Source organism: Lycium barbarum, chromosome 4 (assembly GCF_019175385.1).
Source record: "Lycium barbarum isolate Lr01 chromosome 4, ASM1917538v2, whole genome shotgun sequence".
NCBI classification, from domain to species: domain Eukaryota; kingdom Viridiplantae; phylum Streptophyta; class Magnoliopsida; order Solanales; family Solanaceae; genus Lycium; species Lycium barbarum.
This window is the reverse complement of record NC_083340.1, coordinates 1560718-1579073: the sequence shown is the minus strand read 5'-3', so window position 1 is coordinate 1579073 and position 18356 is coordinate 1560718. Positions and strand designations below refer to the sequence as shown.

Sequence of the window (18356 nt, the reverse complement as noted above, 5' to 3'; positions counted from 1 at the left end):
GCTTGGCCCACTAAATTCCTTCTTTTCTATCTTCTTTTTAATTCCTTTTAGAAAAAAATTACCAAACAAACCCTTATTTAAAAAAAAAAAAAAAAGAGTTATTACAGTCTTAGTCGTGCTTAACCTGAAACCTTTAGATTTTAGGGTCGTTCTTCAAGCTTCCAACGTATCGTTAATTCCACTACGCGTCTCATCAATCAGAACTATGTCCTCTACAAATAATATACACCATGGCACCTCCTCCGGAATATGTCATGTCAATTCACCATCATTAAGGCTAGTAGAAATGGGCTAAGGGTTGATCCATGATGCAACCCCATCACGACTGGAAAGTGTTTTGAATCACCTCCCATTGTCCTAATCCGGGTTTTGACCTTCGTACATGTCTTTAATAGCCTGATGTAGGCCACAAACACACCTCTAGTCTCCGAGCATCTCCAAAGTACCTCCCGAGGGACTTTATCATATGCCTTCTCCAGGTCAATGAACACCATGTGTAAGTCTCTCCTTTTGTCCTTATACTGCTCCACCAATCTCCTGACAAGATGAATAGCTTCCGTAGTCGATCACTCCGGCATGAATCCAAACTGGTTCTCGGATATCGACATATCCCTCCTCATCCTCATCTCGACCACCCTCTCCCAGACTTTCATAATGTGGCTTATCAACTTGATACCCCTATAGTTATTGCAACTCTGAATATCACCCTCGTTCTTGTACAACGGGACCATTGTACTCCACTCTTTAAGGAGCCATAAGTAGAATGATAACTGTAGTATGTCACCCCTAATTATTACTAAGTCATCTAATAATTGAAATCAATAAAACATAAACATACTTTATAATTTTGCGACCACTAATAGTTCCTTGAACTTTCCAACCCAATAATTAATAATAAGGGTAAAATAGGTATGAAATGGTAAATTTTTATATCTCTTTGTGATTTTTAGAGTGTAGACAACAAGGTTGAGTTAAGATGGATCAAAACTGATAACTAAATTATAACTGGACTATCATTGGCCAAGATGAGTTGGATAGATTAAGTTAAGCAACAAGTCATATAATATAACCCGTCAACAGCTACACGTGAATTCCAATCAAGTTGACAAAGAAAACGTTTTGATAGTTATAATTTGTTTAACTACCAAAACAAAATGACCTTTTTTTTTTCCTTCCTCATAGAAAGGATGTGTGAAAATGCAGAAAAAAATATACATAATAAACTAAACAAAAGAGTCATTTGGACTATTGGATATTCCTACTTGACCCATCAATATAAATTTCTTGGCCCAAATTGTCCAAGTCTAAATAGGCTGGATGACTTATACTGTTCTGGGCTATATTTGACTCTTAGTATGATAAATATATGCTGCGAAGATTCCTCTTATTACAAATTTGCACCTATTAGTTGGTTTATAGGCCTTATCCCCCGGCAAGTTAAGAAATACTTAAGCTGAAACATACTTCTAACTAATGACTTGAAAAAACTGACAGAACAAGAATTTCGTCATTACAGTAAAATGACGGAACAAGTTTTGTCATTGCAGACATATCACAGCTATATGTATGTAATACCAAAAAATGAAACACAAAGAATTGCTGCACCAACTATACAGTGTGGTCATACTATTCAGTAAGTCAAAAAATATTCTATACAGATTATTCAGATGTCATATATTCAGAAATTGTAATGTCTTTTGGTCCAACTATCTGGTGCTTTTAGCTAACATGTCCTGCAAGTTCATCGGGTAGCACATAGGCGTATGTAGGCTGGACCAGACATTTTCAGCGAGGATCGCGTTGACAGCATCAGTGGGATGAAATTGATCCCACCAGATATGGCTCGAGGCATTACTGCAGGCCATTTCAGGAGTAATGCACATGATCCAGCCTTTGTATTCGCCTAAACCACAACATGCCTCATCTGTCACATTGAAACCTATAGTGAAAAGCAAACAGCGTTAGATTTGATGCGTCCAATCAAATGAATCTTTATAGATCATATGCATCGTCTTACCATAATGATCGTGATTCTGAATAATGTCCATTGAACCTTCAAATGCATCACAGAAAATGACGGTGGCACCAACAAGCTCCTCGTTAAGTTCAGCAACCATATATCTCACGTTAAAGTTGAACTCCAATATCATGTCATTTATGGTTTCCACACACTCCCCGTTCTTGCTATGGTATAGCCATAAGTAGTAAGGTGCACAGCCTATCGGAGCCAGTCCCATTACAACCACTTTTCTTACATTGGCATTGTACAAGTTCTGTTCCACCAGTATAAACATACATATTAGATAAATTTATGAACAAAAAGCCTTAAACAGTATTGTGTTTCTGCACGTTGAACTAAATTATCTCGGAAGCAATGTAGATCCATAGGGGAGTGTGAACTAATTAATAAGGTTATAGGCAATGAACTTCACTATGACAACAGTTAATCACTGAGTATTGAATCATCTAACAAAGTTTAACAATCCAAGGAGGCAAAAATAATTAAATGCCTCAGGAAAAAGTGCCAAAAGTAAGTAATGTAATCTAAGATCCAAGTAATCTAGGAGAAATCTAGGTGATACTCAAGTTATATTTCCTGAATCGATATAGCTAATTTTTTACTAACAAGTAGTCTTCCCTTTATTGCTCCAATGGCTTTCAACACAAACGTCAAAGGTCTTCCCACATGTCTAACAGCAGTTAGGACCTCTCCATCCTTCCGACTAGATTTCTAGAATCTATCTTCGGTTCCTATAGATAGATTGTCATAGCATTGTATTCCTATCATTCTAGGAAATTGGCTTATCTGTTAGAATACCATAGTTCTCTCTTATAGCAGAGTGTAAAGTAGACTCTTTAGCTTCATATTGGAAAGATTAAATTGGCAGAAATCTATCTTGTTTTTCCTTTTGTATAAACTGACGGGGATTTATATAGTACAAAATACTCGTGAAAAGTTACTTCTCAAAGTTTGATCTATCTAGTGATTTTGTTGAGCTCCTTTAGAGAAGCTTGCTCCTTGCAGCTTATTTTAAACAAAGTGAACAAGTAGGCGTCCATCTGAATGGTAGAAAAATTCAATATTTACACAAGAAAAATGTTGACGAAATTATATGATCACAGAAACACAATTGCATAATGAAGTAGGTATCAAGATCAAATAGATCACTCACCTTAATCTCCTGTTTTATCGACTGTGCTAAGAACTGGTTGAAACTCCATGGCAGGTAAACAGTTTGAACATCGGATACGTTCAGGAGATAGTAGTGAATATAGTCGTTGGACCCGATGGAAATGTAGAACACAGAACTTGATATCAGATTAGTTGTTGCTTCCTCACCAATATTCACTATAAATTGCTGAAAAGTATCAGTAACCTGCTCTATTTGCTGTGCAAGTGAGATATGCTGACCCTGCATAAATAATAATCTAGTTTAAGCACTAATCTAAACACAAAATTAATCATTAATGTTGGTCAAAACAGAAAGGAAAATATACCAATTCAGAGCCACTAGAGAAAATAATTCCAGCACCAGCAGAAGCATAATTAACACCAAGAATCATGTCTTCGATTGAACCAGCCTGCCCTAGATAACTAGGCACAAATGGTAACCCGAGACGCATTGCTGATATAAAAGTGGAAAATTAGCAATCTTTCCCCAAAATTCCTTAAGAAAATCAAGAATGTACAAAATTTTGAGTCTGAATAGTTTAATAAGACAAGAAAGTAGAATCATTTTTCTCACAGACAATTAACCAAACACTTGTCAGACACAAATCTCACTATAACCCAATCCAAAAAATTCTCAACATTTTCACAAATCTCACAAAGCCAATTGATAAGTTCTAACTTTTCACAAATATCACAAACTCAATTGAAAACATTCTCAACATTATCACAAATTTCATTAACCCAATTGATACTTTCTCAACATTTTTCTCACTAACCCAATTCACAAAATTCTCAACATTTTTATCAAAATTTCACTAACCCAATTGACAAATTCTCAAACATTTTCACAAATTTCACTAACCCAATTGAAACAAAATCAAGAAATTAACAGCAAAAGATCCATAAAACATTTCATAGAAAGTTGAATCATTAATCTCACAGACAATTAATCAAACATGTAACAGTCACAAAATTCTCAGCTTATTCACAAATGTCACTATCCCAATTGATTTTTTTTTTTTTGAAAAATCGCAACCTTACAAGTCTCACTAACCCAATTGAAGAAAATCTCAATAACCCAATTGATAAATTCTCAACATTTCACTAACGGAATTGATTTATTAAAAATTTCACTAATACAATTGAAAACTCTCAACATTTTCACTAACCCAGTTGAAAAAATTCTCATCATTTTCGCTAACCCAATTGGAAAAATTCTCAGCATTTTCACTAACCCAATTGAATATTCTCAAGAAAAAAAAAATGAATTACCAAGATAATCGACAGGTATTCTTCCATTACAAAAGCGTCCAGTAGGTTGATGTGTATCAAAATCACGACCATAAGGAAGCCTATCAGCACGTGCAAAAGTCCCAAGAAAGTTGTTCGTCCCACAATCAACTGAAGAATCACCTATAACAAACAATGCCGGAACAAGAGGAGACGAAAATGGCGAAATAGAATCATGGGTAATGAGTTCTTGAGGGTAAATGAGAGCTTTGGTTTGTGGGTATACGAAAGAAATGAAGATGAAGATGATTAGATTCTTGATTACACAGAAATCCATTGTAGATACACAGAGTTTAAGGAATAACTAATATTAACTGCTTTTGGCGGGGAATATAACCAACTCAAGGAAATGTATACTGTATTTTTGGTCCCTCATTTGTAGGTATATTCTAATTAGGTTCTTCTGATATCTGACACATTTTTAACCTTTAATTAACCCAAATGTGATGTTTTTAGTCATTTTATGTAACAAGTTTGTTGTATTTGAACTATTTTTAGAACAATATTACCGTCAAATATAAAGTAACAGTATAAGCTTAAAATAATAAATGGGTAATTAAGTGGCGGAGCGATAAATAATTATGAACAAATCGTGGATATTCACAAGGGGATTAAAAGTGAACATCTCTATTAATGGAAGGCTAAATGTGCTTAATCAAATATTATAAGGATCACAATTAGTATTTATCAATAATTTAGGGACCAAAGTGCTATTAGCCCAAACATTTAAATTGCCCTATTATTTTGTATACCAAGAAATGATTTAAGCTATATAAATTAGGAAAAGGGTGCTAATATACCCTCAATTTTATAATTTAGAGCAGATATACTCTCGTCAGAAAAGTAGTACATATATACCCCGCCGTCACACAATTGCTGCAAATATATATTTTTTACTGACGGAATATTTCTAATTAAAATAAAAGTCATTATTAGGATATATTTGCACCTTTTCGCAAAATCGAGGAGTATATTTGCACCTTCTCAAAATTGGAGACGGTAATGGTGAAAAATCGAAAACGAAGTCATGGGTAATGAGATCTTGAGGGTATATGAGAGCTTTGGTTTGTGGGTATACGAAAGAAATGAAGATGAAGATGATTAAATTCTTGATTACACAGAAATCCGTTGTAGATACACAGAGTTTAAGGAATAACTAATATTAACTGCTTTTGGCGGGGAATATAACCAACTCAAGGAAATGTATACTGTATTTTTGGTCCCTCATTTGTAGGTATATTCTAATTAGGTTCTTGTGATATCTAACACATTTTTAACCTTTAATTAACCCAAATGTGATGTTTTTAGTCACTTTATGTAACAAGTTTGTTGTATTTGAACTATTTTTAGAACAATATTACAGTCAAATATGAAGTAACAGTATAAGCTTAAAATAATGAATGGATAATTAAGTGGCGGAGCGATAAATAATTATGAACAAATCGTGGATATTCACAAGCAAGGGGATTAAAAGTGAACATCTCTATTAATGGAAGGCTAAATGTGCTTAATCAAATATTATAAGGATCACAATTAGTATTTATCAATAATTTAGGGACCAAAGTGCTATTAGCCCAAACATTTAAATTGCTCTATTATTTTGTATACCAAAAAATGATCTAAGCTATATAAATTAGGAAAAGGGTGCAAATATACCCTCAATTTTATAATTTAGAGCAGATATACTCTCATTAAAAAAGTAGTACATATATACCCCGCCGTCACACAATTGCTGCAAATATACATTTTTTACTGATGGAATTTTTTTAATTAAAATAAAAGTCATTATTAGGATATATTTGCACCTTTTCGCAAAATCGAGGGGTATATTTGCACCTTCTCAAAATTGGAGACGGTAATGGTGAAAAATCGAAAACGAAGTCATGGGTAATGAGATCTTGAGGGTATATGAGAGCTTTGGTTTGTGGGTATACGAAAGAAATGAAGATGAACATAATCTTGATTAGAGAGAAATCCATGGTAGATACAGAGAGAGAAGAATAATTAATAATTTAAAATATTTAAAAGATAAGAAAAGATTGCAATCAAAGAGTAATTCATTTGATTCTCATAATCCAAAATTGGATCGGAGTGAGTACATTTTATAAAGTTCTAAATAATTACTATATTATTAGAAGTTACTTAATTTTATATTGGTGTTTCACTTTTGGTCCGTTCATACCCGATTTGTTAGGAAAAATCTTGCATTTATCCTTGACCCCAAATGACAAGATGAATAAACGAAAGGTGAAACAAAAGAATGTGATTGTACGAAGGAAAATAATTGAGTTTCTTATACTTCTAAGTGTTTGATGCATAAGCAAAAAATATTATCTCAAGAGTATTTTTATGAAATCTAGAAAAATACTATAGGGATGGATGGGGTGGGGAGTGGGGTTTGGGGATGGCAGGGGGTGGGGTGGTCAAAGGGTGTGTGTTGGAGGTCGTTTGGGAGGAGAGGAGAATACAATGAGCTTGAAAGATAGCCTTTTCGCCTTGCTCTTACTATGGAAGTCATTTTCCTTGTTTTAAAAGAAATTTAAATATTTTGACCAACCAAATATGAAAAATATTTTTTCAAAAAAGTAAACCTACAAAGAAGTTATGATATTGAAGGGATTTAACAATCAAACTCTTTACAGTAATCTTTATCTGTCTACAAGTAAGACTCTGCTACTTTTCCTGTTAGCTACTTCTGTTTTATACATGTACGAATCTATCTATTCAAAGAATGCAGAAACAATTTATACGATAGACAAGACGGTGCGCAACATGTTTTGATGTGGTAAAGGTAAGATATCAAAATAGTTTGATAATTCCACTCGTAGTTTCATCAGTGGCCAAGTTGTTCCCTGCCCATAAAACCTACAGGGGAAAATAAATAAAGACAAACATAAGAAATGGAGGATATCTTAGTGGATATATGGAACCGCACATCAGGATACAGAAAAGGGAAAATACCTCAGCAAAAAGTGTTATCATATTCGGTATATAAGATCCGTCAGGGCCAATAACTTTCTGTTCTGACCTGAAAGAGCAAGGCATAGTGCAAGCAATGCATAAGAATGTTGAAGTTTTGATAATCATTGATTACTTATTGCTGGCCTACGGCGAATACTTACGTCTCCATCATTGAACAAAGTAGTTCGTGACTGATTTTCGCCTCATCCAGATTACACCTTGTTGGTAAGTGGCTAAGCCAAAGCAAGATAAACTGCCATGTAAAACAGTTCCGTAAATCATCAAAGACGAGAAAATTTATAGTAGGTCTGTCAATAAATGACAAATTTAACAAAACCAAAATCAACAGGTTGTAAATTTGTGATGAGTCTTTGTCATGTGTTCTGGTGTATGAAATTTTCTTTTGGAATGTGTTATTTATAAGAATGATAGAGCAAGGAGTAGTAAGAGAGAACCTCATAGGTGTGGATGCCTTCCAAGACAAACTGGATTAGCTTGCCACAGGTAGAAACAGCAGCCTCATAAGCCGTGATGTTATCCAGGTGTTTTGCATTAGGATGCTCCATTACAGTTTTTAAATGATCGGATATTACTGCAACAACATTAGAAAACTAAGTCAGTGCTGCTAGTGGAGAAAACAAATATCTTAAGCATATTATATTGCAGAAATCTACCTGTAGTATAAGGCTTAAGGAAATCTGCTCCGTATTCAGCACAAATACCAATTACAGTTGCCACTATCTGACAAAATAAAGAACGTCAGGTTTGAAGGATATGCTAAAGACTTACTAGGTAAGCAGCTGTGAAAGAAGGGAAAATAAAACCTGTGGAACATCTGGATTCTTATGATAGTAAACTCTAGGCAGGAGAGGTGTCCAGTCCTCATAGTACCTTTTAAATAATCAAAAATGAAGTTCAGCTAAGCCCATTGTGCTTATTATGACTAATAAGACATTGAATATAACATAAAACTTGCCTGAATATTTCTTCTCAGCACTTCTCAGCAATATCACAGAAAAGGTGCACTGGAATTCTTCTTTCATCTGATGTTCTATCTTTACTCTGTACAGAAGTATGTCGAAAAGTAAAGGGAAAGTCAATAGACTGGTTAAACTAGCAGTTTAGATCAATTGAGTCACTTTTTACTTATACATATAGTACATCATACAGATATATATATATATATATATATATATATATATATATATATATATATATATATATATATATATATATATATATATATATATATATATATATATAGAGAGAGAGAGAGAGAGAGAGAGAGAGAGAGAGAGAGAGAGAGAGAGAGAGAATAACTTACCCACATAAGTGATACATTAGGCAAAAACTTGTCAAGAAGGGGTAAGAATGATGGCTTGAGTTTTTTCACCATAGTTCCCAGGCAGATGCCAATCTGAGTTCAGGAAACAAAGAAACCGACGAACGTAAGTCCAAGAACCCGTTAAGAGTGTGTGTGTGTATTTTGAGGCTATTTTGAGATAAAAAACTAACTTTTCTACATATAGTTAATTGTTGCTTAGCTTCCTCCTTAAGTAGTTCCTGCTCCCTTAAATCATTGCGCGCCTTAACTCTTTTCTCTCTTTCTGTTATGTCGTATGAGCAAGTTGAGAGAGCCTTTGATATGCCATCAAGAAATTTTGCAGCTTGGTGTTTACTTAAATGTGAACCGAGAATCTGTGATTAAGTACTTTTTAGTGCACAGTCAAATAATCTTAAGGACAAAACACGTGGATTATACAGAAGACCCAAATATTATTGCTAAAAGCTTAGCATAGAGAAGCAAGGAATAGCACATAATTAGCAGTAAGCATGGAGTGATATATAATTGGATAAATAAACGCTAGGTTAAACCAGCTTTGTATTGGTGTGACCTTAGAGGGTTGTGGGAACAATAAATCTAACAATGGCTTTCTTATCACTAAACTAGGCAATTGACATATCTCAGAAAAAAAGGAATGCAGTCCTAAGCTGATCTTTGAAAATACTGTCCGTGCCTGAATGACTTACCTGAATGCTTTTGTCGAATGCCTCCAACAGTCTTGCTTGAATTTGTATGTTTGACTCCTAAAGGGAAAGTATCACTTTTAACGGATCGTATCAATATGATATTGATTAAAAAAATTCTGATACACTAGGTTAGTTACCTTCTTTAACCCATCAAGCAAATCTGTGATTATAGTGTTAGATATCTCTTTAACTGGGGACTTGTCACAACCTGTTATAGGAAGCCCTTTATTCATAGCACAAGCAGCTGAATACAGCAGTAATTGCATTGCTACAAAAGAATAAATGCAATTTGGCAGACTTCAGGTAAAGTTCAGAAAGCCTGAAAGGAATTTTTAGAAGACACATGTAGAAATTTACCAGGAACGGCGGCCATTCTTACTTCTTCGCTGTATTTGAATGAAAGATTAGGAACTAAAGCACTAACAGCCTGCATAAACCACATGTTAGATAAAAATCTTCCGGCTCCTTTGTAAGACTTGTTAAAAAAAAAAGGTACCAAGATCATATAGATCACTCACGTTAATCACAGAAAAATTTACACAAGAAAAATGTCGATGAAATTATATAATCACAGAAACACAATTGCAAAATGAAGAAGGTATCAAGATCATATAGATCACTCACGTTTATCTCCTGCCTTATCATCTGAGTTAAAAACTGATTATAACTCCATTGCAGGTAAACCGATTGAAAATTCAATATGTTAAGGAGATAGTAGTGAATATAGTCGCTGGCCCCGATCGCTAAACATCGGAAATGCAGTGTCTAAACTTAAGTGATGTTGATAGTTTCATGCTGTATAAAATGTATTTTTCCAGCTTCCTTTTATAATTGTGTATCTCAGTCTTTGAAAGAATTTGGTACATGCTTGAGTTTAAAGATGCTGCTGTAGGAATAAAATGGAAGTCGAATTTTCCTCATTTCTAGTCATATATAAATTCATTTTTGCTGAACTGATTGGTTTAAGTACCGGTTTAGCTCTATGTGGTTCTAACTTAAAGTCTAAAAAGTTCACTCTGTTGGCTTAATTGACAGCTCCAGGAACAGTCCAAATTTATATAATGCCTGGTTGAAGGAGATGCAAAGATAGAAACTGCTTTTCAATATAATCATGGTAAGGCATTCCAACAGCCATTGTAATCATGGTGAGGCATTCCAAGGATTTGGCAGGTTGTCATGGCATTGTATTCCTATCATTCTAGGCAATTGAATTCACCCATCGATGGTATGAAAGGGAATTTGTCTTCCAGATCAAATGAGGTTCTTAAACTTCAATTTTGCAACTATTTGTAGAGTTAAAACAGGGGCCTATCTGATAAAAAATTCAAAAGGGATAACAGTGTTGGGTCCATCCCCTTATTTTGAGGAAGAAAACACCTCTCTCATTTTAAGGAAGAAAACATCTCCCTCATTTTAAGGAAGAAAGCATATTATTTGTATTTGACAAATTGTCAAGTGCTTGCTTGAGTCACTAATGACATCAATAGGTTCATCTCATCCCTATAAATAGGGAAGCTTTCTCATTTGCTAGACACACCAAAATCTCAGACAATACATCTGAGTGAGAGCAAAGTGAGGTATACCATAGACTGTGTAAGAAAATAGTCTGTGAAGAAAAATAGAGTGTGAGTGATATTGTAGTGAGGTGGGAAAAATCAAAAGATTTTTTCTTTTTGGGTGTGTAGTGGTCTTTGGAGTATTTATACTCGTGACTACACAGTGTAAAATTCCTTACTATAGTGATATCAGCTGCTCCTCTTGGCCGTGGTTTTTCCCTTATTCAGAAGGGTTTCCACGTAAAATCTTGGTGTCATTATTGCTGCATTTTATTCTTGCTGATTTTACCATAACTTAGTGTTCCGCGTTTATCATTAATACCGTGAATATTATTTTTGCGGGTCTATTTTATTCCAACAAGTGGTATCAGAGCCAAGGTTCTGTCTGAGTATGCTCTGTGGTTGCAGCACAGTCTGAACTTCCACATCAGAAAAGAATTACTTTGGTCTTCGAATAAAATAGTATTTGTATTTGTGATAAACGATGGAAGCCAACACTAGTAGAATGGTTACTTTGAGTGGCATAAATTATGCCATTTGGAAGGGCAAAATGGAAGATTTGCTCTATGTCAAGAATTTTCATCAACCTGTCTTTGCCACTAAAAAGCCTGATAATAAATCAGATGAAGAGTGAAATTTGTTGCATCGACAGGTTTGCGGCTTTATTAGACAGTGGGTTGACGATAATGTGTTGAACCATATTTCTGGAGAGACACATGCTCGGACCCTATGGGAGCATCTTGAAAGTTTCTATGCTCGGAAAACTGGTAACAACAAGATGTTTTTGATAAAGCAAATGCTGGGTTTAAAATACCACGATGGTTCCGCAATGACAGATCATCTGAATATTTTTCAGGGGATCATGAACCAGTTATCTGCTATGGGCATTAATTTTGATGAAGAAATTCAAGGCTTGTTTCTACTTGGTTCCCTACCAGATTCTTGGGAAATTATTAGAACTTCATTATCAAATTCTGCTCCGAATGGTGTGATCTCTATGGATCTTGCCAAGAGCAGTCTTTTAAATGAAGAGATGAGAAGAAAATCTCAAGGTTCCTCCTCATCAGATGTCTTGGTGACTGACACTAGGAGGAGAGGCAAGAATCATGGTTCTCAAAATAGAGAACATCATAGAAGCAAATCCAGAAGCAGACTTAAAGATATTGAGTGCTATCATTGCGGGAAAAAAGGGCACACAAAGAAGTTCTGCCGGATTTTGAAAAAGGAGAATAGAGATAAAGAGGAAAAGAAAGAAGATGGCAATCGTGTTGCCGCTGTCACTACAGAAGATCTTGTTACTGTCCTTGATGCGGATCTAATAAATATTGCTTGTGATGAGTCAAGTTGGGTTGTGGACAGTGGTGCCGCATCTCATGTGACATCAAAGAAGGAATTTTTCTCATCCTATACTCCGGGTGACTTTGGAACTTTGAGTATGGGTAATGAGACTGTATCTAGGGTGGCTGGTGTTGGAACGATTTGTTTGAAAACTAGTATTGGAACTAAACTAGTTTTAAATAATGTAAATCATGCACCTGATGTTCGTTTGCAGTTGATCTCTGTTGGTGTTTTGGATGATGAGGGATATGTCAGTACCAATGGTGCTGGAAAGTGGAAGCTTACTAAAGGTTCCATGATTGTGGCTCGTGGCGAAAAGCGTCGTGGTCTATACTGGACTACGGCCTCTACCTGTGTTGATATGGTGAATGCAGTTGAGAGCAATAGTTCTTCAACGTTATGGCATAAGAGGCTTAGCCACATTAGCGAGAAATGACTAAATGTTCTAGCCAAAAAGAAATTGTTGTCAAATTTCGAAAGTGCTAAATTAGAAAAGTGTGAGCACTGCTTGGCTGGAAAACAAAATAGAGTTTCTTTCAAGTCTCATCTTCCTTCAAGAAAGACAGAGTTGCTTGAGTTGGTGCATTCAGATTTATGTGGTCCAATAAAGACAAGGACCTTGGGTGGTGCACTTTATTTTGCCACCTTTATTGATGATTGCTCAAGGAAACTTTGGGTCTACGTCTTAAAGACTAAAGACCAAGTGTTGGGTGTCTTTAAGCAGTTTCAGGCCTCAGTTGAAAGAGAAACTAGAAAGAAGCTGAAGTGTATTCGTACTGATAACGGTGGTGAATATTGTGGACCGTTTGACGAATACTGCAAGCAACAGGGTATCAGACACCAGAAGACTCCTCCTAAGACTCGTAAGATTAATGGTTTAGCAGAGAGGATGAACAGGACCTTGATGGAAAGAGTTAGATATTTGCTTTCTTAAGCAAAGTTGCTGAATTCCTTTTGGGGTGAGGCATTGTTGACCGCCGCACATGTTATTAATCTATCTCCTGCGGTTGCTTTGCAAAGTGATGTTCCAAACAGAGTTTGGTATGGCAAGGATGTTTCCTATGACCACTTGAAAGTGTTTGGTTGCAAAGCTTTTGTACATGTGTGATGGTTTTGTATGGCTTGCTTGAGGACAAGCAAATACTTTAAGTTGGGGGTGTTGATGTGGCGTGATTTTACACCACAATCGATGCTTTTTAACTATAAGTTTTACTTGTTTTTAAGCAAGTCTATGTCATTTTACGTAGTTTTTGTCATGTTTCAGGTAATATGAAGTCCCTAGAGCCTAAGTGTGGAAAACAAGCGAAAAAGAGTAGAAAAAGTTGATCACTGGAAGAAAACTGGACATTCTGGAAATTTTGACGAAATATTGCTCTGCGCGTTCGCGCATGAAGGACACGCGACCGCGCCCACGCGCGTTAATAAGTTAACGCGTTCGCGTAGGAACGAAACGCGACCGCGCTGAAGGAAGATCGTGACTTTACGCGTTCGCGCTATGTTGTCACGCGATCGCGCTAAATAAATTAAGTAATTCCACGCGATCGCGCAGTGACGTGGCACGATCGCACTGAAGGTTTTTCAGCAATTTTCGACCAGAACTTGGGATTTGACGACTTCTTCCATTCCAGTTCATATAAATAGAAAATTAGGGCAAATCATCAGATATCTTTGGCAGCTCCCACAAGTTGGAGGCTAGGGTTCCTACAAAAATGTTCTCTCTTCTTTTTAATCCTTGTTGATGGAAATCTCTTGGTGACAATTAAGATTGAAACTCTTGTTGTGCTTATTTATTCATTTGCATTGTTCTTAATCAAGTAAGTTTTTGCTATTTTAATTATTCTTGTTCTTGAATGTTTTCAATGGATTAGCTAACCTTTGAACTCGCCCATTTACTTTGTTTGAAACTCGGAAGAGGAAGAACGGAGTTGGGTTAGAATAATTAACATGAATTTGGGGCGTTAACCCTCATCTAATGGAAATTGACCTAGGAATAGGCAATACCACTTGTAGCCATATTCGGGTGTTCTTAATGCTCCTAATTGCTTGAGGGATCTTCAATTGGATAGTCTAGTTAATCTTCGGAAGAAGATAATTTAGAGTCATTATCCGAGGCTAAATAACATAAACTTGCTATTATTTACAATTCGTGAAATAGATTGGATCGTTACTTGAGAAGTAGTTTCCCTCCTTCTATTCTTGTTGCCATTGATCAATTTACTTGCTTTCTAGATTAGAATTTATATTTCCATATTTTATAAAAACCTTATAAAAAACCACCATTGATGCGTTCGGGCATAACTATTATTAGTGATAATTCCTAATCTGCTTAAATCACCTACATATTGTTTTCTGTGGGATTCGACCCCGACTCATAGTTGGGTAAATTATATTTGCATACGACCGTGCCCATTCTAATTAATAGGGTGGATTTGGACGTTATCAAAAATGGCGCCGCTGCCGGGGAACAATTGGTGTATTTTGGATAATCTAGGAAATAAGCTAACTTGCTTTGATCCGAACCCGTAAATATTTGTGTAGTTGTTTTCTGTGTTTTATTTTATATAAAAAAAAATGGCATCTTTCCATGAAAACTTGTTTAGTAATGACTTTTATTGTGAGCATGGCCAAATTGGTGAGTTCAAACTCATGATGGAGTGTCTACTAGGTGAGGGTAATGAAAATCAAAAAGCCTTTGAAGAGTACTTGGAAACTAGTCTCCAACTTGGTTTGATGAAAGAAAATCCTCCACGGGCAAATCATTATGAACTACCCAATGCTCAAGATAAAAGGGTAAATCATGAAGATGAGTTTATTGGGAATGCCAAAGAAAAAAATGAATGGGAGTCAACCATTGTTCTGAACAATATGGTTGGTGTTGACCCCAATCCGGGGGAAAAAGAGGATGTCATAGTTCAAAAAGTTCAAGAGCCTTATATTCTGCAATTTGAAAATTCAACAAGGCAAAATGACATTCCTCACTTTAAAGCCAAGAAGTGTAGAATGAACAATATTTTACTTGGCGTGATCAGATATTTACCACCCCCCGCTGCTCGTGGTCACAAACTTGATTCCAAGTTAGGTGCCCAATTCATAAGCTCCAAATGGCGAGAAAAGCGGTAAAGTTGGTATCCGTCGTGCCGCGACGTTAACTTAAGCGCTTGGTGGGAGGCAACCCATCGTTTTTTTTTTTTTTTTTTATCATTTTTGAAATTTAATTTTTTAGAATTGTTTAGTTTATGATTTGTGACTAATCTGCAAAATTTCACAATTTTTGGAATTGTTTTGAATAGGTTGAGTTTTCAGAACAGCCACAAATCAGTAGCTGCTGGTTTCTGCTTATTTTCTGAATCTGGAAAAACAGGGCCGAATTTAACCCTTCGCGATCGCGTCGAGACACCACACGATCGCGTTAAAAAAAAAAAAAAAAAAAAAAGAGAGAAAATTCCTCTGCGCGAACGCGCAGACACGCGTTTTCCTGTTATCAAAACAGAACAAAAAAAAAGGGCAAAACCCCCCATTTCCTTCACTTCTTCTAAAAAAAAAAAAATTTCCCACTTTTCTCTCAAATTCAACTTCAAATTTTAAGAAAAATTCTTCAACTTGCAACCACAAGGTATGTGATTCCTTCATTATTTTGTTCCTAGGGTTGTTTTTATCATCATTCCATGTTAGAAATTGGGAAAGATTTTTTTTTTATTTACTTGTTTTAAGCATGAATGTATGATGAAATTGTTGAATTTGTTGTTATATAAATTGTTGTTTGTTGTTGAGTGATGTGAGTTGAGAGTTGGGTGCTGATATATGAAAAAAATGGGGCAAAATACAAGCTTAAAATCGTTGAATCGAAGCCCCAAAAAAATCATGCACACCACCTGTTTGTGAAAATGTTTTTGAGAAATCTGACACGAGTCAGCGCGATCGCGCCTATACAAGACGCGAACGCGCTGAATAATGGACCAAGATTAACGCGATCGCATACTGTTGAACCGCGATCGCGGTTAAGGAAGTTATAAAATGACGCGATCGCGCTGAAGGAATACAGCAAAATGGCGCGATCGCGACTCCTTGTCACGCGATCGCGCTGAAGGAAAAATCCCAGTTCACAAACAGAATGCTCGCACAGAGCTGCTCAAAACTTGGGTGCCCAATGTCCTTAACCCAACTCCTCATTATACATCATTGTAGGTGTTCATATGCATTGTGTTTGTTTTGTAGGTACTAAAACTCAAAAAATGGCTTCATCATCCAGTGCTGCCCAAGTACCCTTGATTGAATATTATGACACCACCACCTTCCAGTCAGCAAAATGTTCGAAGCTATATGATAGACTGCTGGGAAAGAGCTTCATTGAAGAGAGGGGCTTTGTAACAGAAAGTTTGGAAGAAAAGATGCCCGAGTTCTATGGAAGGTTGGTAACAAGCGGCTAGATACGCTTTGCAGATGAACCAATCAGGGCAAATCATACCCTGGTGCGGGAATTCTACGCAAATGCTGCAGAGGCAGACATTACACATAGGGCAATTGTCAAAGTCAGAGGTGTGGATGTCCTGTGCAATGCCTCAAGAATCAATGCCTATTATAATCTGCAGGATGGTGACAACAGCGAGATGGCACAGATGTACGAAAACCTGCGGCAACAATGGTTTGTGACCCACCTTCACGGTGGGGAACAACCAAAGTGGCTAAACACAATGCAGAAAAGGATTGACTCTGCAGAGTTCACCGCTGAAGCCAAAACTTGGCTTGATATTGTCACATCCAGGGTGCTGCATTCAAAACATGATTCAGAGGTGCCACTTGAGAGGGCTAAAGTAATTTGTGCTGTGATGGAAAGATTGCCTGTTGATGTGGGGAGGCTCATTATGCAGGAAATCCGGGAGGTGGTGCTTGAACGGACCAAGAGCTTATTCTTCCCATCATTGATCACTTACTTGTGCTCCACTGATGGAGTGCCCACAAGACCAGGCGACAGAGAAAAAGGGCCTGCTGGACCGATTTATCCGTTGAAAAAGAGAGGGTCTGGTAATGTACAGAATAAAAGGAAGATTGATATAGCAACATCATCATTTCAGCAGTTCACATCTACTGCATCAGATTCGATTGGTGGGGCATCTGCCCCCCCCCCCCCCATGGCTATACCAATCTTGCCACCACTGCAAGAAGCCGCCAGGCCTTTCCAATATATCTCCACCCAGGTCCATGGGGTGGACAATCGGCTTCAGCAGCTTGTGGCTAGTCTCCCTGCGGGCCCACATGGAGAAGGCACATCTACAGCTCCCTCTGTTCCTATTGGTCCAACATTAGCAGGTGTGGTGGAGGACATGAAGCATATCAAAGAAAAGCAGGGAAAAATAGAGAGGAGGCAGAAAAAGGCATGGGAGCATGCCAAGAAGCAAAGCAAATTCCTGAACAAAATGATGAGCATTCTGAGGAGTGTATGCGGCGCACAGCATGAAGAGGAGGAAAATGAGGACGATTTTGTCCTGCCAGAGCCCAGCAGCTCCAGTTCAGAGGGTGAGCAGAGATGACCATTAGCACGCAGTGCTAGGAGGTATGAAAAAAAAAAGTTTTTCTGTGTTGATGTACTGCAGTGAGGACACTGCAAGTTTTTTTAGTTAGGGGTAGGAACCTCCTCGGCTTTTCTTTGCCAAAGTTCTTTTCCTGAGGGGGGTTTTATTTTGTTGAAACTGGCATGTTTAGGATGTTACTTAGGTTGAATAGAGTAATTTTGTTTTATTTGGTACTATTTGGCAACTAATGGCATGTATTGTGTTTTGTTGAAATTTTTAGACCCCTCAAAATTTTGAAAAATGCATACTTAGAACAGTTATTGTCTGACATGATTGATTCTTTATATGACATTATGATTGTTGGGGTGTTGTGTGTGATGAATTACTACTTAGGAGGTCACAAGTGTAAAAATTATTGTCCTTATGCCGATGTGTGTGTGAGTTGTTAGTTTGATTCTGTTTATGCATGTATAATCTAGAACTTGCCCGGTTGGTCTT

The 18356-nt window shown here is 36.7% G+C and overlaps 2 protein-coding genes across 2 annotated transcripts in view; both read right to left on the bottom strand.

The window, feature by feature from the left end:
* Nucleotides 1–1609: 1609 nt before the first annotated feature.
* LOC132638049 (GDSL esterase/lipase At1g71691) lies at nt 1610–4827 on the bottom strand. The gene is made up of 5 exons (XM_060355041.1): nt 4445–4827; nt 3499–3626; nt 3174–3413; nt 2018–2273; nt 1610–1939 (listed from the first exon to the last, which is right to left on the bottom strand). The coding sequence occupies exons 1-5, from the start codon at nt 4737–4739 to the stop codon at nt 1707–1709; spliced, it is 1152 nt and encodes a 383-aa protein (XP_060211024.1). The 5' UTR covers nt 4740–4827; the 3' UTR covers nt 1610–1706.
* A 2434-nt stretch (nt 4828–7261) lies between these two features.
* LOC132637063 (uncharacterized) overlaps nt 7262–18356 on the bottom strand; it is a 36446-nt gene continuing 25351 nt past the window's right edge. The window contains exons 2-13 of the mRNA XM_060354211.1: nt 9812–9881; nt 9592–9722; nt 9455–9511; nt 8939–9121; nt 8748–8840; nt 8421–8485; nt 8248–8314; nt 8098–8164; nt 7910–8015; nt 7585–7731; nt 7424–7490; nt 7262–7327 (exon numbers count right to left, since the gene is read on the bottom strand). Of these exons, the coding sequence (XP_060210194.1) occupies nt 7262–7327; nt 7424–7490; nt 7585–7731; nt 7910–8015; nt 8098–8164; nt 8248–8314; nt 8421–8485; nt 8748–8840; nt 8939–9121; nt 9455–9511; nt 9592–9722; nt 9812–9881 (1119 nt within the window). The remainder of the gene's footprint in view (nt 7328–7423; nt 7491–7584; nt 7732–7909; nt 8016–8097; nt 8165–8247; nt 8315–8420; nt 8486–8747; nt 8841–8938; nt 9122–9454; nt 9512–9591; nt 9723–9811; nt 9882–18356) is intronic.